Source organism: Dromaius novaehollandiae, chromosome 7, assembly GCF_036370855.1.
Source record: "Dromaius novaehollandiae isolate bDroNov1 chromosome 7, bDroNov1.hap1, whole genome shotgun sequence".
Classification (NCBI taxonomy): Eukaryota; Metazoa; Chordata; class Aves; order Casuariiformes; family Dromaiidae; genus Dromaius; species Dromaius novaehollandiae.
In genome coordinates, this window is record NC_088104.1 from 42,574,362 (window position 1) to 42,594,143 (window position 19,782).

The following is a 19,782-nucleotide window of genomic DNA, read 5'->3' on the forward strand; positions in this document are numbered from 1 at the left end:
CCCCCCAGGGTTCCGGGCAGGACCGGGGGCGGGATCGGCTGGGTCGGGCCGGACCTAGGGTGAGGCCGGGAGCCCGGGGGCTGGGGGGGGGGGGGCTGGGTTCCAGGCCGCGGGACCGGCGGAGGCGCGACCGGGATCCGGGCAGGGGGCGACTGAGGGCTGCCCCCCCCCCCGGTACCCCCGTCCCAGGCCCGGGGTCCCGGCGCCGCCCCGCGCCGTGCGGCCAGGGAACCCCGACCCGGCCCGGGAGGGGCCCCGCGGGCTGGGGCAGGGCTGGGGCCGGGGGGGGGGGGGTTTGTTATTAACCGGGGTACGGGTCGGGCCCTGCCCCCGCAGAGGCCGGACCAGGGAGGTTTTTGGCGGGGGGAGGGGGAACCGAGGCCGGGCCGGGGCGGACCCCCCCCGCCTCCCCGCCTCCCCGCACCGGGATGCTCCGGGGGACCCAGCCTTGAGCACCAACACCCCCCCCCCCCCAAAAACCCCCGCATCACCCCAAGATCCAGCCCGACCCGCACCCCGGTCACAGCCCTCCCGCTCCAGCCCGCGGGGCCCCTCCCGGGCCGGGTCGGGGCTCCCTGGCCGCGACCGGGGGGGGGGGGCGCCGGGACCCCGGGCCTGGCAGCTGGATCGGGGCCGAGCGGGTGGGGCCTCGACTGGGCTCCCGGTCTGTCCGTCCCCCCCCCCCCCGCCGGCGTCCACCCCAGGTCCGCCGCCCCCGCCCCTGGCCCGACCCGGCTGCCCAGGCCCGGGGTCCCGGCGCCCCCCCCCCCCCCACCGAGTCCAGGGAGCCCCGACCCGGCCCGGGAGGGGCCCCGCGGGCTGGGGGCCAGGGCTGTGACCGGGGTGCGGGTCGGGCGCTGCCCCGCCGAGGCGGGACCGGGCGGCCGGGGGGGGGGGGACCGAGGCCGGGTCAAGCCGCGGCCCGGCCCCGGCGGGAGTCTCGTCAGGGGGCCCCCGGCCGGGACCACCCCCCCCCCCCCGGCCCAGCGGGGCCCCCTGCCCGGGGGGGGGGGGGGGGGGTCCGGCTTGGAGTAGCCCCGAGGCCGGAGCCCCCGGCCCCCAGGTCGGGGTGGGGGGGGGGGAGCCGGGCCGGGGCACACCACCCCCCGCGCCGGGATGCTCCGGGGGACCCAGCCCTGAGCGCCCCCCCCCCCCCCCCAGCACCACCCAAGATCCGACCCGGCCTAGCCCGATCCGGCCCTCCCCCCCCCCCAAACCCGCCCCAGGCCCGGGGTCCCGACGCCCTGGCCAGGGCCCCCACCCCGGTCTGGCCGGTCCTGCCCAAGTCCGACCCTGCCGGAGACTCTGGCCGCGCTGGGGGGCATCAGGAATCCTGGGTATTTGGGGGGGGGGGGGGGGCGAGCCCTCGGCCCCGGCCCTCGGTACCCCCCGCCGGCCGGCAACCAGACCCGGGGGGGGGGGGGGGGGGGGGGGGGGGGGCCGCCTGGGACCGGCCGGGCAAGCGCCGGTCCAGCCCCGAGGCCGGAGCATCCCGGCGCGGGGGGCCGATCCCGGGCAGGACCAGCTCCCGCCGGGGATTTTGGGGGGGGGGGGGGGAAGGGGGGGGCACGGGGTCTACCGCACCTCGGTCTCCACCCCCGCCCCAGCCGGGGCCCGGCCTGCCCGGCATTGCCTGTCCCCTCCCCCGCCGCGGGGCCGCCTCCCGACCCCAGACCTGCCCGGGGACCGGAGGGCGGGGGGACGGCGGGGGGGGGGGGCGGACCGCGCTCCCGGCATCACCCCAAGATCCGGCCCGGCTCCGCCACCCCAGTTCCGCCCCCCCCCCCCCCCGACCCGGCCAGGGAGCCCCGGCCCGGCCCCGGGGGGGGGGGGGGGCAGGGGGTAGGCGGGTCTGCCCGGCTGTAGCCGGGGGTCGGGGCACCCCGCCGAGGCCCACGCTGGAGGGAGGGTGTGGGACAGCCCCCCCCCCCCCGCCCCCCCCTCCCGTGCGGGGCCCCCGGGTTTTGTGAGGGCCCCCAGCCAGGTCCCCAACAGGCCCCCCCCCCCCCTCCCCCGAGGCTCCCAGCCCGGCCCCAGGTCCCATCTCCAGCTGCCCCGAAGCAGGGACCCGGCCCGGCCCAGAAGCCCCCCCCCCCCCCCCCCAAACCACCCTCGACTGGCCCAGCCCTGCCAGGGGTCCCTGGAGGGGGGCCCCCCCCCCCCCAGCCCGAGAAAGCAGCAAGCCCCACCGCTCCATTTTTGATCTCATTTATTTAGGAAAAGCCTCTCGCCAACATCGCTCACCCTCCCCCAGCGACACTGGGGGGGCGCTTTATAAAGGGGGGGGGGGACGGGACCCCCGTCCCCGCGCGGCCGCCCTAGACGATGCCCTCGCCGCGCTTGCTGCGCCACACGACGAGCGCGGCGGCCAGCAGGGCCCCCACGACGGGCAGGGCGATGAAGGGGCAGAGCACGGCGGCGGGGGGGTCGCGCAGCGCCCGCCCGGACAGCGGGCAGCCCCCGAAGTAGCGCCGGTGCACGGCCACGAAGAACTCGTCGACGAGGCGGTTGGGCCAGAAGCAGGCCAGCCTCTCGGCCAGCAGCGCCGTGCAGTTGGTGAGCTCGCCGTAGGTGCTGCGGGGACAGAAACCAGCCGTGGGGCGGCCGCCGCGGCCTTGGGCTCCGCGGCCCTGTTCGGCCCGGAGCCAAAAGATCCAAAACGCTGTGGCACAGATTGCAGATCCCTGGGATTGCAAACGGGGGTGGGGGGGTGTGTGTGTGCAGATCTCTGGGGTTGCAAACAGAGGTTGCAAATTCCTGGGCTTGCAGAGCCCTGGGACTGCGGATCCTCAGGATTGCAAACGGGGCTTGCAGATCCCTGGGACTGCAGTTTGGGATTGCAGATCCCTGCGATTGCAAACTGGGATTGCAGATCCCTGGGATTGTAAAGTGGGGTTGTAGGTTCCTGGGACTGCAAATGGGGATTACAGATCCCTGGGATTGCAAATTAGGATTGCAGATCCCTGGGATTGCAGATCCTTGGGACTGCAAATAGGGTTTGCAGATCCCTGGGACTGCAAACGGGTGGGTCTCGCCACGCGTCAGGATGCTCCCCGCGGCCACGGGCAGGCGATGCAGAAAGCGCTCCCGCAAGGTTTTCCAGCGTGCCGCGGGGCGGATACGTTTGGGATTGGGCACCGAGAAGCGGCTCGCCGTGCGGAGGCAGCGGTGCCCGCCGGGGCCGGCCCACGTCTCGGCCGGGTGGAATGACACCCGCAGCTGCGGCACCTCCTGGGCAGCGAAACGCGGGGGAGACGAGGAGGCGACCGCGTCGCTGCGGCTCGCTCCAAGCCGCCCTTTGCTGCGGTGGGTGATGCAAAAAACACCCGGCCCCGACCTGCCGCCAGGCACCGTCGAGCCGAGGCCTCGCTAGAGAAACGTCCACCAGACTCTCTCCCGGCCCCCTCCAGCAACCCCTCTGCTTCCCCGAAACAGCCGCCCGGAGGAGAGACGGCAGCTAATCCCTCCAGCCTAATTGCTGCGCCCGTACATCTGAAGCTGGAGTCCAAACAGCCGGGCTACTTGGCGTGACCGGCCACGCGCAGCCGAGCGCCCGGGCGACGCGGTGGGCGACGCGGCCCCACGGCGCTCGAGGCCCTGGGGGAGCGCAGCGTTGCGGCTTCTCCGGAGAGCACGAGAGACGCGTGGGCAGAAGCACCTCCAAAATAAAGCGGCAATTCGGGGAGGGACTGCGGGGCTCCTCATGCAAAGCGATCGCTTAATTACGTCTAAATGCAATAGTATCAATGAGCCGGGAGCGCCGTTAATGCTTCCTAGGGTAACATGGAAGGAAAAACGGCATCCTATAAATAGGACAAATAAAGCACAATTAAACACCCTGCTGAGACAACTCATTTTTCCAGATGTCCTCCCCGTGACGTGCTCAGCTGAGCAGCAAACGCTGCGCCCAGCGGATATTTCATCCCTAAACGAGCGGCATGCGAGGCATTACCGCTCTAAACGCACCCCTGCACGACCGCAGGCGAAGCCTCGAGACGCCTGGCCACCGGGCACCCGAACGTCCGCGGCACGTCCCGCCTTTGGGGCGCGCAGCCGTGACGCCAGCCCCCAGCCACGCACGCACGGCGATGGGTCCAGAAGGTTCAGCCAACGTCGTCCCCACTTGGGGCCCCAAGTCCCCAAGCTCCCAATCCCACCAGGTCCTCGCAGAGCGCTTCCTTCAGCCCCGCAGCCGGGCTATTTTTGCCCGGTCTACCCCGTGCCCTGGGGGCCCAGGGGTGTCTTCTCTTAAACAAACCGACGCTCGTGTTTGCACGGAGCAAATGGACTCGCGCAATCAAATTAAACACTGCGAGTTCTCAACATTTCCTCCGAGTGACTCAAAGATAATGCGTTTAGGAGGAGCTGTTTAGAAGGAAGGCAGGAAGCCAGCGATGAAGAACGAGCTGGTTCGTACCTCCAGCGCCTGCTCAACGTCTTCGCCAGCGACCTGGAGGAGGAGGCGGATGGCACCTCATCACGTCTGCAGACGGCACCACGCCGGAGGGCAAAGCCACCGTCCAGAGGGACCCCGGCCACCGGGGCACCGGCCAACAACCACCTCGTGAGGTTCACAGAGACAAGGGGACAAGGACAAGGCCCTGCCCTGGGACAGACCCGGCCCCGCTGAGGGGACAGCCCGGGATGGCCTGATTTGGGGCAGCCCTGCCGGGAAAATCGGGACGATCTCTACCGGTCTTGCCAACCTCCTCCTTTTTCAGAAAGCGTAGTATTTCGAGTCAGACGAGATTCGTCAGAATCAGAAACATCTTTCTTTCTTTCTTTCCATCCTTCCCTTCCTTTCACACCATCTTTCTGCTCTCCTTTCCCCCCCTCCATTTTGTCAACCAATAAAGCGGAAGGAAAAACCTAATGTGTCCTTTGCAAAGGCTGTACGTATACATGCATATGCATACACACATATATATTTTTTAATTTGGCACAAAAGAAGGGGGACTGAATTGACCCAAGCCTTACAAAAATTGCATTTCTGCACAAAACGGCCGCAGCCTGCCGCCACATCTGCTCCCCGTTTCCAACCGCCCTTAATCCCCAGACGTGCAGCAAGAGCCCGTGCTTTCCTGCAAGGAAAAGAGGGCGGCGGGTTGCGCAAAGGCACCGTGCCTTCCCTCGCCGCTGGCGGGTCGAGCAGGCTTCCCTTGCCGGCCTCGCCATCCCGACGGAGACCGGGGCGCGTGCCGTGGGTAACACCCTGCCTCCGGCACGCCACCGATCGTGGCCGGGACGCTGGCACCGACTGGAAGCAGGAGCCCGGCAGAGGCTGCCCCGCAACGGAAACGCTGTGTATTCCTCTAGCCTCCAGTTCGGGTTGCCACGAAAAATCGAGGGCGGATGGCTCCGTCCCGGGCTCGAAACCTCCCTCTTGGCCCCGACCCCCTCTGCCGGGAGGCACTCACCCCAGCGTCTCCTCCCAGTCGCACCACAGCCGCGGCCCCAGCGCCTCCATGCTCGCCTGGAACTGGCTCAGGCAGTAGTCGCGCATCAGCTGCCCGTAGTCGGCTTCGTGGCACGCCGTGGCCACGATGAAGTGATGGGCTGAAAGAAAGGCAGGCGTGAGCTGCGCGGGGGTCCCGCCACCCGAAACGCCCAAACCCGCCGCGCCCGGGCGGGCGCCGCCCTTGCCCGGCCTTTCCAAATCGCAGAGGATGCTCCAGTTCCCGTCCGAGCAGCTGGAGGCTGGTCCCTCCCCGGGCTCATGTCACAGCGGTTTGTGGTCACGGGGAAATCGGGGCTCCTGCTCCCAACCACAGCATCAACTGGAATTTGAAGTTAAAGCTATCTGACAGAGCAAAGCAGGAACGAAAAGCAACCCCACTCGTAACCACTCTCTAAAAATCCTCCTTCTGCCTTTTTTTTTTTTTTTTTAAGTCCTCTTTGACTCTTGCAGCACCGTCTTCTAGCACTCTTTGAAGTGCTTGAGACCAGATAAACCAATTATTCAAAATACGGTCTTCCGGGTAAGCCATAAATAAGTAAGGAAATGGATTTACTCTCTGCTTAACATACTTCTTTGGACTTCAACTTCCCAGTTTTCTGCTTAGAAAAGGGTAAGGGTGTGGGAGACTTGGGGAATGGGCCCGGAGCACCCAGGCAGAGCCCTGCTGCTGCTGTGCCATGGTGCCCTTAAAAATGACGTGTGAGGTCCCTATGGGCTCAAACAGCAGCATTTGGGGCGAGAAGCAACCTGGTCTGACCCTCCAGCCAGCCTTGCTCTGAGCAGGAGGTGGGACAAGGTGGCATCCGGAGGTCCCTCCCGACCTGTGTCCCTGCGAGTCTCCGACAGCCCTGCACAACCATCCCGGAGGGGGATGGGGACCACCCCAAAACAGGTCACGAGCTGCCTCAGGTGCCCCAAACCACGCTGCGCTGGTGCAACTCCGGCAGGTTACTGAATCGCATTAATGGACGAATTCCTACAGATTCGTGCACCGTTGGTGCAGTTTCACCAGTCCGGAAAGGGAAAATAACAGTAATGTTAAAAAGGGAACAGGGATCAGGCTGAGAGAAAATAGTGGGAATGATTTACTGAGGCTGGCTATAAATAATCCCTCTCCCTTGGTCCCAAAGTGCCAGCTCGTGTCTTTGCAGCTACTGGAGTGCATTTCAGGCAAGCGTCACATACCGACGCTATTTTTTGCTGTGTGCCAATAGCTCGGCTCACAAGAGCGGGGCTTGCAAAAATAACGAGCAGCGTGGAATTTAGCCACAAAAAAACTGGCAGCGACCAAATCGCAGGCTTTTTCAGCCACCGAACGAGCAGCCTCGGGAAGCGGCAACGGCGACGCACCTTGTAACCTCAGCTGCAAGAGGCCAGCGGAGCAAAGGCAGGCGGCTCCGCGCCCCGGCAGCTCCCGGCCCCCAGCACGAGCCCCGGCGTGTGATTTCAGCGCGAGGCGCGAGGCTGCAAGGATGGGCAGCGGCGCTGCCGGCGCGCGGGGACGGGGCTCCCTCGAGCCCCGGATTCCTCACGGCCTTTAGGTGCCGACGTCCTACGGCGGGAACCGAGGACGTGGCGGCGGATTCGGGTCGCCGGAGGCAACGGGTTCCTTCCCGCGGCTTTCGGCGAGGCTTCGGGATAGCCGTGGCGCTTCCCTGGCCTCCCGCCCGCTCCGGGCAGGGGAGGAGCAGCCGCTTCCCCCACCGGCATCGGTCGGGACCTGCCTTGAACAGCGCCAGGGCCTGGACTGGCTCTTCTGGCGGTGTGGGGGCTAGCCTTCACCAAAAACACCGTTAGTCCAAAGAGTCATGTCTTTTTGGAGATGTTTGGGTGTCAAAAGAGAGTTTCTAGTGCCAGGTATTTTCAACGAGAGGTTAATAATTTAACTAAGAGAACGGATCCCGCCAGCTGGGCGCTGGAACGCCCGGACCATCAGAATTCAAACCTCTGCCCACCTCCTACCATCCACGGGCTCGTCTCGCGGCACCTGCGTAACAGGACCCCGGCCGGAGGCACGTGCTGCTCTCGGACGCTACGGCTTTCAACGCTAAGCAAAGCACGGAGCCCGGGAAGGGAAAACGCAGTAGTTATCACGAAGCCTGGGCTTCAAATCTCAGCCCCGGCCCCTCGGGAATGACTGATGGCCGGGAGGCATTTCTTCCCTTCCCAGCTATTCGGATCTGGATCAATCAGTTGAAGCATGATGAGCGATGAAACGCTCTCCACCCCCTGTGCAAGCCAGAGCAGGGGATTCAAACGAGCCACAGAAACAACATCCTCGGAGTGGTTCGGCTGTGTTTTAGCCAGGCTTTGGAAACAAGCCCTCCGAGCAGGGCTCGGAAAAGGGGGCACCCGTGGGAGCTACGGATTTATGAACGATGAAGGGCCACCAGACCGAAGCCACGGTACACATCTAACCAGCTTGGTGGAAAGGGGCCAACCCGGAGCTTCCAGCACTTCTGCAGAACATGGATTTAGCCCACGGATGTGCCAAAGCCGGAGTCTGAGGACGTGGCCAAAGGGAGACCGAACACCTGGGAGACCAAATGCAGCCTCAAGAAGACATCTGGGTGCAACTCGAAGATGTTGCACCTGGGTGAAGGCGCAGGCGTCCCGCCTGCAAACGCAATGCTCCTCGTACTGCGTTTTCACCACCAGATTTTGCAGGCGCCAAGTCAACGGTCGCAGCGGCCGTTCTCGGGAGTTTAAGAGCACGCTACCGAGGCAGAAGGGAGCAGAGCAGCAACTCTGCAGGCACAGGGAAAGACGCAGGCAACGGGGAGAGGGAAGCGTGTCCAGTGGAGAGCAGCAGTGAAGCACATGCAACGAGGAGGAGGAGAGCAGAGGAACAAAACGGAGATATTAAAGCAGCCAACAAGCAGGAAAGGGGAACCGGGAGCAAAGGAGGAAACGGAAGGAGGCAGAGGTGAGTGAGACACGCAAAGCACAGAACAAAATTGAGGAAGACAAAGCCACTTCAGGAAAAATAAAGAATAAGAGAGCAAGAGAAGGCAGAAAGAGAAGCAGAAGTTCGCTAAACCCAGCCATGCTGCCCTTCGCCTTGCTTCGCTCCTCCCCTGCTCCCAACATACACGGGCAAAAGTCAGAAAAACAGAGGCGAGCGCTTCCCTCGCGCCCTAAAGGCAACTCGCGCTGGCGAACCCCCAACGGGAGACAGGCAGGTAGGGATTTGCTTTCTTCTGGGGCTCCTTGCAGGAGTTCTCCCACCCCAGCCCAGCTGGCAGGGCAGGAAGCAGTCAGCTGCGCAGAGCTGTAAATAATTGAGTGCTGGCACGGCCCCGCTCGGCGCTTCACGGGCCCCATTTGCGAATGCCCTAAGGAGCTGCTGAATAAATGAGCTCCCAAAGCTGCCTATATCGAGCCGAGCCGCTCGGCGGGGCATGAACTTTCTATTAAAAGTCTCGTTGCGGCTGGCAGCTTGCCGCAAAGTGCCCCATTCAGCCGCGCTCCGGCCTCGGGCGCTCCGATTCCCCTTGGAGGGGAGCTGCGGGATGCCACGGGTCTGGATCAGGCCCCGTGCCAACATCCCACCGGAGGGACCGCCACTTCCAAAGCCCTGATCGTCCCTATGTGCTGCCTTGACGCGGAGGGAAGGGTTATCTCCGAAAGGCCAGCCTTTCTTTTCCTCCCCAGGCCGTGCATCCACACGCCACGCCAGCCACACGCCACGCCACGCCAGCCACACGCCACGCCACGCCAGCCACACGCCACGCCAGCCACACGCCACGCCACGCCAGCCACACGCCACGCCACGCCAGCCACACGCCACGCCACGCACAGCGGGCAAGGATTCAGCCTTGCAGCACAAACCGTGACCCGCCGTGCTGGACAAGACCTGCTCCTCCAGGGAGCCTCCAAGCGCACGCTACCCTTTGGTGGTACAAAGACACCTTCCACTTGAAGAAGGCACCTCCTAACACGGTTTTGTGTTGTCCATCGCAGAATGAGGACCCACACAGCTACTAATGAGCGCATTTTTCTGCAAAGAGAACCACCGAGAGCCTAATGAAAGGCATAACTTTCAGGATCCTTAATTTGTCTTCTCCCAGCGAACATCCTGAGCGTGTCTGTTAGAAAATGATTGGATGAAAGGTTTTTCAGGCATCCCAGATCCTCTCGATTGCCCTGGGATTGATGTCTGAGAGTGCCCCAGCAAACATCTACAAGGCTCAGCTTTCTGAGGATTAGCTACAAAAAATTACGAGGAAGCCACTCATGTATCCTGGCAGAAGGACAGCATTGGCCCTGAACTGCTCTAAAAACTTGCAAAAAATAACTAGGTCTTTGTCCACTGCACCCCCCACAGCCCAGGTTTGCGTGAAGAGCTCTGCACTTGCGGCTCCAGAAAACAATCTGATGGACACCTCCTCCTCCTGACTGGAGGACTTCACACGCTAGCTGCAACGATGGTTCTCCAACTTAGCTTTCTTCACGTGAAAAATTTTGCATTTCACATCACTCTCCCCTCTTTCTCTCCTCTTCTCCTGTACTTCTTGGGCTCCTCTTGCTGCAACATGCCACCTTTTCTTTATCTGAAAGCGTCTACCCCAGGGAAACACCAGGGTCTTTGTTTCTCGTTCCCCAGCTGGCACAGAAGCAACCTGGCTGAACCCTTCTTTGCAAGGTGGGGAAAAAGCAGTACACATCATTTAGGCTGCCCAGGCCTGAGCAGACGAGAAGAGCTGCAGCTGGAGTTCCCCGTCAGACGTGTTTGCTGAGCACCAGGAGCTTGCTTACTCTCACCCGCGCCCCAAACGCTTTTAACATGAATTCCCCTGCACTTGGGCAGCCCGAAGGCAGCAACCCCCCGGGGGAGGCAGAGGCAGGGAGGAACGCAGAGCCTGAGCACAGAAGAGCGTTTCAGGCTGCCACAAACTGGGACAGGAGGTCAAACTGAAAGTGATGCCAGTGCAGAAAGACCAGGTTCCCAGGCAGCATGATGGACTGTGTCAACATTTTTTTCAAGCTTTGCCGTCCCAGTCCTCTGCCATTCGACCTCTGGATGCTGCCCACAACATATTTGCACTACGAATATATGGCGTGTTTCGGGCAACGAGTCCCAAAAAAGGCAGTCACGTTTACGGGGAACTCCCACAAGCTTAGCTCAGACCCTGCGTACTTCTCGGCTGGTGGGTTCCCACCAGACCCAGCCTGGGGCAGAGCCAAGCCACAGGCAACACGTGGCCACGAGGGCTCCTGCAGATGAAGACTCCTCTGCTTGCACGGAGCTCAGCTCCCGGGTTATTTTAAGCTATTATAACCCTGTTAGAAGCCTCTTCAGCGATGCGTGGAGGCAGGTTTACTGGAAGAGCTGCACTTTGCAGAAGAAGCTACGTTTTGCACATACCTCTCAGGGACAGAAAGCACTGAGCCCGCTCGGATCGACACTTGGGAGCTGGGCCCTCGGGAGGACGGGCCCGGCCAAGGCAGGAGAAGAACCCAACTATCCCACCGCTCACGTGCCTTGATTTTAACCGGGGGCCGCACGGGCGGTTCACAAGCCGATGGACCCAAGGTAGCACATGAGCTCCCTTCAGACCAGCCTTGTGCAAGGCAGCGCCTTGACCTTCACACTCCTCAATCCCCCTGGACCTTCTCGCACCAGAAGGAAGCCCCTGACGGAGGCAGATAGACAGGATGGGAACCGAAGGCTTTAACGAATTTATGAGCCCTCTTGTTGGCACTCACCGCGCCAAACCCCCCGAGACCCGCCGGCACGGCTACGGCTTGCCACAATTCACCAAACCGGGGCATTTTGATGCCCCCATGCCCATGACACTCCTTGAAGATGCTGCGTGAAGGAAGAAGCTATTTGACTACAGGTGCAGAGCGCACAGTGCCAAAGGGGACAACCATCCCAGCTACAGCTGGACCCGCAGGTCTTTTTGGTGGAAAACATTCACAGCTTCAGAGCCGACAGCAGAAGAAAACAGCCATTCATCCAACTAAAAGCTTCAGTGTCTAATTAAAGCCCCAAAGACTGAGGATAATTGCAAAGTGACAATCACAGCAGGACTAGCAAAGAACAAGCAGCATGTAGTTAAGCCCGAGAACTGGCAAAACCCTGGACTCAACTAAAATCAAAAATCCTGATACGATCTCCTGGATTTCTCCCAAACGCTGGGAAACCCCATGGGAAATTATTTGCTGCCTCTCAACAAGCACAAGATGAACAGACTCGAGTTCCCCCCCCCGCCCCGGCTGTTGTTTGTTTGTTTGCTTTCTTTTATCGTGAACGAGCTTTGCGGTTTGAGCCTCGTTGCACAACAAACCCAGCGAGAGCCAGAGATCTGGACCTCGTTTGCTGGACGCGCTTCAAGCCCGGCCTTTGCCGCGGCCCCGTCCGAGGAACCTGCCCAGGAAGGGACCAACACACGACCCTTTGCCGATGGCCGACGCATCCGGCCATCTCGGGCTTGCGGCCATCTCGGCGGGGCCACCTGCTTCCCCTCCTGGTCGTCACCCGGGACGAATGCAAGGCAACTCAAGCGGCAATCAACCCCAAGCCCAACCGGCAATCAAAGCCACTGGAAGACGGCTCAGCACGAGGGCAACGGCCCTGGGGAAAGCCTCGCCGGGAGGGCAGCTTTCAAATGGGAGGGAAGCCTTGAAAGCTGCTCTGCTCTTGGGAACAGCAGCTGAATTGCCCCAGGCTGCCTATTTTTCCTTTTTCTTGGTGGGCAGAGCTGCTTTCGGGAGAAAACGGAGGCGAGCGAGGGATGTCCGAGGAGAGCAGGTCTCGCCAGCCCAGCTCCCTCCGGGGCACCTGGATGCTTTGGGTGGATTTTAGCCCAAAGCCGAGCTAAGCATCAGAGCTAGCCAAAACCTTCTCGCCCAAAATACCGGTGGGGGGGGGCAGGGAGAGGACGTGGGGGGCGGGAGGTAGAAGAAAAGATTTCTCTATCGGAGTTTCTCATCTGTTTCATCTTTTAATCCCTATCCTCTTTTGAGTTCCCCTTCTCAAAGAAAGGCAAACAATCCTTTCCTTTGTGTGGATGAGTAGGAAAAACATCCAGGTTTGCGGCCAAAAGATGAAAAATTGAAGACTGGAGGGTGGAGGGGGGGGGAGGGATGGTTATGTTTGTTGATCCAAAAAACCAAAAAACACACACTTGAAGCAGCAGATGGTTTCGTGGGGAGCAGAAAAAGCGTTCACAGGACCAAAAATAAGCGAATCTTTACCAGCCGCGTTTCCACGTAGATGGGTGGGCTGCGGTCTGGCCCGAGCGGAGGGACCTCGCCAAGCGAAGGAGCCCGCGGTGCCGCCGCAGACCTGCTGCCGGGGGGGGGGGGAGCTGCTTTCGAGAGCCTCCGACTGCCCTTAAATAAACGTGCCGTGTCCTAAGTCCGCTTTTGCGCCCCAGGCTGCTTGTTTCTCCCTCCTCCTCCTCCTCCCCACCTTTCCTCGGTGGCGTCTGCAGATGCTATTTCTACCCCCGCCGCGAGAGTTTTATTCCCGCGGTGCAAGAATAAAAGACGTGAAGGGAAACCTCGTCCTCAGCCTGCTCCCCGGGCTCGCGCGAGCCCTCCCGTCGGGTCTCAGGCCCCTCTCCGAGCTGCTCGACCTCCACGCGTGCGGCACCGCAGTTAAATTAAGCCCCCGAGCGCTGGCCGGGGCGGCTATTTCTGTCCCGCGCCCAGGCCTGCTTTGCACGGGGAAGGTATTTTTAAAGCCTCCCCCTCCCCTCCGCCCCGCGGCTGTCTCGGCACGGGGATTTTCGGCACGCCATGCCGCGGCTGCCCTCCTTCCCGCGCGAACGGGCCCCGGCGCCGTCTCCGCAGACCCCCGAGCTCCCCTTCGTCCCAGGGAACGGGGCCCTCCAGCCCCCTCCAACCTTGGGAATATTTCAGCTTTGGTAGCTTCTCTCATTAATCGCCCTCCGGGGAGGAACGCCAAGCACGCGGCGTCTGTCCAGGCTTTTAGCATCTCCTTTGGGATAATTCCCACAGCCCAGGTTGGGCGAGACGAAGGGCGACGGAGCAGCCGGCATAAGAGCAAACCCCGTAGGAAAGATTCAAGTGAGAACTCTCCAAACGGACTACTCCCTCGCTGTGACTCTTTCGAGAAGTTAAAAATATATCCCTTTGTGTATATTTTTTCCCCTCATTGCATAATTCATGGCAGATATCTCACTTTCCATTTTCTTTCCCGAATCCTGGCTATGTAAGTCAGAAGAGCACTATAGAAGAGTGTTATAGCTCAAAAGGGCAACTTTGCCTTTCACACCTACCCCACCTGCTTGGCAGAAATAGAGGATGGGAGAAAAGACGACAGTGAGACTCGCTGCAGACAGCGGGGCACCGGTGTAAACCTTCGTGGCTGTTTTGACCCCGATACTTAATGGGACGCAAGATTTTCCCTGTCTGCTCCCGTAACCAGCCTGTCCCCATCCATCGCGAGCTGGACCACGCAGCACATCGTGACACCGTCCTTCAAGCAGCGAGATGATACCGTAACGCAACAGGATCATGTAACCATCTTTGGGACTTTTCTTCCTCACGAATCCATTTGTGGTGTAAATTAAGAGGGACTTCATGGGGTTTTAACGTGTTCAGCGAGGCTTTTGGGGAGAGAAGACACCGGGAGGTGAGAAGCATCAGTCCAGCCATCTCCAAAGTGCCCTGCACCCAGTTAGCAAAAGTCCTGGGAAAGCTGGTCCTGGGAAAGTCCTGCTCACGCCACCACCGCTTGCTTCGGAGAGACCAGCACGGAAAACAGCCAAGTCAGTCATTCGCCTGCTTTTCGATGCTTGCGCGGTGCCTGCGCAAGTGGCTCAGCCCGGCCGGGGAAGGGGCTCAGCCCGGCCAGGGAAGGGGCTCAGCCCTCTCCCGTCCCCGTTAGACCCCTCGGGATGTATTTATAACCAGGTATTTCTGAATTTATAACCGGGTATTTCCACCTTCCGGAGATGTCCACCTGCTTGCTCCAGCACAGCCTCCCCTTCTCCTTCCTGCGAACTCTTCCCTGCAGCCCAGACTCGGCTACGGGAGGGTTTTCCTGGCGCCTCCTCCACAGGACGGTCCTGTAAGCAGGGCACGGACACGGGTACAAAGCTCGGACCGAGTTCCCCGGGGAGCTCCGGGGACGGAGGTTCCCCCATGGCCCACCTGCCCCCGAGAGCTTCACCGCCGCGAAGCCACGAGGCTCTCAAAGGGCTCGAGGACTCGGGAAGCCGCGATGGGAGGGAAGCTACTCAGGCGAAGGATGGCTGGGGAAAAAAGTCCTCGTTGCCGGGAAAAAGGCTAAGTGAAACGAGAGAGCACTAGGAAAGTTCAGCCTCAGGAAAATGGACATCCCTTCGAAAGCCAAACGTATGGTCAAGGGCTGGCGTGCACCTCTGCTTTGCTAAAGCCCAGGGAAAGCTCCTTTGGGAAGCGGTTTGCCGGCCCTGGTCTCGCCTCACAAGCCGGCACCGGCACCCCGTAGCTCTCGCTCGGAGTCGCGCTTTGGAGGAGCAGCGGGAAGGCTCGGTCACCCTCCCATCGGTGACCCCAACTGCCGAAAGCTTCGACAGAAAATTCCCTCAAGAGAGTCCAAAATAGGCGAAAACAGAGGAAGAGCATTTTTTTAGCACTAGCTAACCCTCGCAGTTGGCAAGGTTGGAGGCGAAGGAAGCATTAGGCCGAGATTACAGAGTGCATCTAAAACACCAATTGTGTTTTCCACGTCCATTTACTAAGCAGCCAAGTTGAACAGGTTTTAAATCGCTGAGCAGTTAAGGCGCTGATTCAGCAAAGCATACAAGCGCAGGATTTGCTTTAATAGCACTGGTAAACCCATGCTTAAGTGACGACTGAGCGAGCCGAGGTCTTACGCAGCCCCAAACCCGAGTCTGTGCTGCTTTTAAAAGCATGTGGGGTCCCGTGAGCGCTGTCCCACTGCTGCACTCAGAGGAAGGACGTCAGGAGCCCCGCTCCTGAAGGGATACCGGACCGCCTACGGGAACACCCCAGCTTGCCAAAGGGGCCAAAAGGGCTCTGCTTGTTTAGTCTTGCAAAAGCCACGCCGGAGACAATACGATGATGCTTTATAAACACTTCTGGGGATAAACAGCACAGGGGACGGAGGCTTATTTATGGTAAAAGACCGTAACAGGAGAAGGTCAGATGGAAACAAATGGCTCATGAATAAACAGAGGTTTGAAAGCAGAGGAAGATGCTACCAGCTCAAGACCTAAAGCTGGCCCTGGTCCTCTGCAGAAATGCCGGCGCAGTGATTGCAGTGAGCCCTGCGCGGGTGCTGTGTTTTCTGCTCCCCTCGCTCTATCGACAAATAGGACATGAAACACCAGGACGGAGGCAACACCATCAGCATCCCAGACTAAATCCATCCCTATATTTTGGCAGTCCGAAGTCTGAAACCCCACTGAACTGCGGTGGTGCTGTGAGCACAGCGGCCTCCGCCACCGCTTGTCTTCATAAGCTCAAACCGCAGCCCAGAGCCCCGCGCCCTGCCTGACCGACAGCTACGCTGCCCCGCGTCTTCCAAAGGAGCTGGGCTGGACCATGCTCCGCTGCACCTGGCAATGAGCTCGGCGGTTAGGTCCTTAATTAGAACGGCTTTGTGAGTGGCTGAGCTAATGAAGCCTGGTTTTCTACAGATCTGGAGTCCTCTGCCCTCAAGTCTCCTCCCCCTGCTGCATCTCCTTGCCAGGTCCTGGATACCTCTCAAAGCCGATGTCAGAGGGGTCACGTCACGGCGAAGACCTTCCTGCCTGTCCCCGAGCTCGGCGGCCTCTGCAGGGAGGGAGAGAGCGCTTGGGAACCCAAAGGGAAAACTCTGCCTGGTGTCCCCAGGAGCCTTTCGTGTCTTCTGCAGTCTTGGAAGACCGTCACATGTCCCCCATGTCTCCACTCTCTTTAGACTTTACAATTCCCTTTTCTTTTTAATCTTATCTCATACATCGTGCTTTCTGGACCTCTGAATACCGAGTCGCTAGCTTGCTTGGGGGAATACCGTGTCAGAAGCTTTAACTCCAGTGCTTGGTACAGCCTCCCGGAGCCTTCAGCAGACAGCCCAGACAGGGAGCACGCTTTCCCACCAGAGCCTCAGGTCGCTACGGTCACCTTCTGGAAGATGCTGCTGTTTTTTCTGCACACTGAGACCAGAGGGGCCAAGTCAGACAAGGAGAGGGACCCCTAAGGATGTCACTCTGCTTACACCGGGTTTCACCTGCTCCTTCTGCAAATGGCCCCCACCGCCCTCCTGCTCAGCAGCGCTCCTGCCTTTCACCCCTCAAACCAGCTGCCTGAAAATCCCCTGCCTCCTCAGCTTAGCAAGCCACTTGCTAAAGAAGAAGAAGAGCCAAGCAGGCATCGCTCTCGCGCAGTGATTTCGTAGGGGGGAAGACGGACCCATCCCCAGCGACGCTGCTGCCCGCTCCCCCTCTCCGCAGCGCGGTACCCCAAAGCCTTCCTCGTCCTCCGACACCCTCCAGCCTTGCATCCCCCGGCCTACGGGGCCACGGCGTGCGTCTCCAAAATCCCTTCCTATTCCAGCACATCCCCGCACAGCAACCAGCTGCAACGCCCGGGGCAGCCGGCCAAGGACGAGCCACCGGGGAACTTCTCCCCGAATGCGTTCGTTATTTAACTACACGGCGTACACCTCTTCAAGCTCCTGTGCAACTCCAGTTCACACGACCACAACCGACCAACGTTGTCTTACCTGTGACGGGTCAAGCAAAGCACCAGCTGCTCAATCAAACGGTCGACGCCTGTGCAGGCGATACTTGGGTAGGAGCTTGGGCTCCCCAGGCAGAAGCTCGCTTTGCGTTGTCTCATCCCGCTGACGGCACGGAAACGCTCGGATAACGGCCGAGAAGGCAGGCACGGGGCCTGCCCAGGAGCGAGCGTTGCTGAAGGGTTGAACCAGCCGCTTTCAGAGCCGCTGGCAGCTATTGCCTCCGCTCCGGCGCCAGGAAGCAGGGAAGAGACGCTTCAATAAACAGCGATAACTGAGCAAACGTAAACCATCAAACTAGCAGCTCGACGTAAAAGTCGATTCTCAGTGGACACAACGGTAAGTCAAAACTGAAACCCAGGTGGATCCTCGAGTTTTTACGGCTCTATGCAAAAATATCTAGTTAGTGCTGGATGGAAGAAAAAAAAAAGTAATTTTTTTTGCCCTTTGCATAAAAAAATTATGGTGAAGAACAGCTCCCGTAGGAGAGTCTCACTAGATAACCCGCCCCCCCCTTTCCTACGCTAATTTAATACGTTAGATTAAAGATGGCTCTAGGTTCTCCAGGGAAAGGACGTGCAAGTCCAGCTCTCCTAACTATAAAGGTGATCAGCTTTCTGAAGACTTGGGGGATTTAAGAGACGGGGAAATGCTGTGGGATGAAGTAAGGCTTCGAACCCACTAAATTGCTGCAACAGGCAGTGACTCACAACAGTATCAAGTAATTGGGTCAAGTTTCTCTCCTCGCCTCAGGTGCCCACGGGTATTAGCGAGGGTACCGGAGTGCCCCGGTAGCGGCCCGACCGGGACATTTTAAGAAGCGGGACTTGTCTTGAGCGTCCCTGGACTCGATTCTGCGCAGGACGGGATGGCGAATACTTCTCTTTCAACAAACAGAATTAAGGGAACAGCTGAGAAGGGGCAGAATGAAAACATGAATTAAAAAATCAGACAAGCTGAAAAGCAAACGCTGCCTGACTGCAAATCAGGAGAGGCAAAAGTCTGGCACGAACAGACAGAAAGATAATTATATCCTTAATGCATAGCATGGTCTTAAAAAAAAACCCCTGCCCGCCTGTGTCTTGCAAACCCCGAATTCACGCGGCCGGGAGAGGCGCTGGGAAGAGCCCCAGACCCCAGGCGACGGCGGGAGCCGCCGAGGTGCAGAACGGGCAGACGCCGGCTCCGTTTCAAGGCCGGACGAGTTTTGCAGGACGTGAGGGAGGGGCATTTGTCGAAGAGGGCTCTGAGCAGCAAAAATGGATTTAACGTTTCTCTGAGTTTGGTGATTTTGCAGAAAAGACCGTGCTGATAGTGCCAGGCAACCGCCTTTGGCAGAAGCATCGCCAGGAGGCAGGGAAAAGGCCAAACGCTCACCGAGGGCGGCTTTCGGCAGGAGCGATGCTCCCCGGTCGCCTTCGCCCAGGACCTCGCGCGGCTGCTTTCATTTGGCCATTTCGAGGATCCACTCGAAGCTCTCGAGAATGTGCTAAAGACAAATGCTCTGGGCTATTTCTTTCCTTTAGCTATTATTGTTGATTGAGAGCTATAATAAGAAAAGACAAGCTAATACCGAGGTCAAACGTGCCAAGCACCAGTCTGGGGACGTGCGCTGGTCCTGTAGATTCAGTTTTCAATACATTCATTTGCATTAAATTGGGAATATTCATTTACGGATGACTACGGACCATTTCATTTAACCACCTCCAAGGTAAGAAAGTGGTTCCAAGACAAATATTATTCACTTAAACAGATTGCCTAAAAAGAAGGAACAAAATAAGTAAAAATCAGTAAGCAGCGAAACAGAATCAGTAGCTGTGTTGCCCCACTGGCGCATTCACTAGAGGCCACAAAGAAGAGAAACTTGCCTAAATGCTTTCAATATACACTTTCCAGACTAAAATCTTCCCCTGATTACGTGGCTACGGGCCGTTTAGATCGAGTGCTGTGGTGATTTCTGATGGGGGCCGCACCTCCTGCAAGCGCGGGGCCCCTTTCGGACACGACGCCCAGGGCAGCGTCCCGCGGAGCCGCTTTCCCATGGCACCGAACTCCGCTTTTTTAACCCTGAAAAGCTCAAGCTGTAGAAGTGCAGACATAAGGGGTTGAAACTGCTAAGCAGGTTCGTTACTGGCTTTACTGATTAAAAACATCACATTGATACGCAGCATCCACGTTCGTACTATAGCACGTGCCGAGCAGGGGAGATTTGACTTTACTGTCAGGGATTCAGGCTGTTTTACAGCTGCATCCCTGCTTTTGCCCAAACGACCGATTTTCCCGTCAGCGCCTGGGCAGGCACCGTCCCCGGCCCAGAAGGACCAGATGCCGCGATGGGGATTTTATTTTTTTTGTACTTTTTTTGCTTCTTTCTGCAAATTGTGGTTGCGCACGGAGCCAGCGACGCGCTCGCCACGAGAAACCGCAGGCTTGGCGGTGCAGGGCACTCTGCCTTCCCGCAGCGGGGATTTGCCTAGCAAACCCGAGGGATTATTTGCCCTTAAAAGCAGAAAAAGATAGCTAGCTGTCTACCCCGGCCCAACACAGCTACGTACTTCCCCAGGTGGTTTTAAATGCTCCTTTCTCCCACATCCTTGTTTTTTTCTGGCATCCTCCGTCC

At 59.7% G+C, this 19,782-nt stretch overlaps 1 protein-coding gene across 1 annotated transcript in view; it reads right to left on the reverse strand.

The window, feature by feature from the left end:
• Window positions 1-2,192: 2,192 nt before the first annotated feature.
• Window positions 2,193-19,782, reverse strand: part of RBM44 (RNA binding motif protein 44) — a 36,150-nt gene continuing 18,560 nt past the window's right edge. Inside the window, exons 15-16 of the mRNA XM_064515509.1 lie at window positions 5,418-5,556; window positions 2,193-2,574 (exon numbers count right to left, since the gene is read on the reverse strand). Of these exons, the coding sequence (XP_064371579.1) occupies window positions 2,319-2,574; window positions 5,418-5,556 (395 nt within the window). The 3' untranslated portion in view covers window positions 2,193-2,318. The remainder of the gene's footprint in view (window positions 2,575-5,417; window positions 5,557-19,782) is intronic.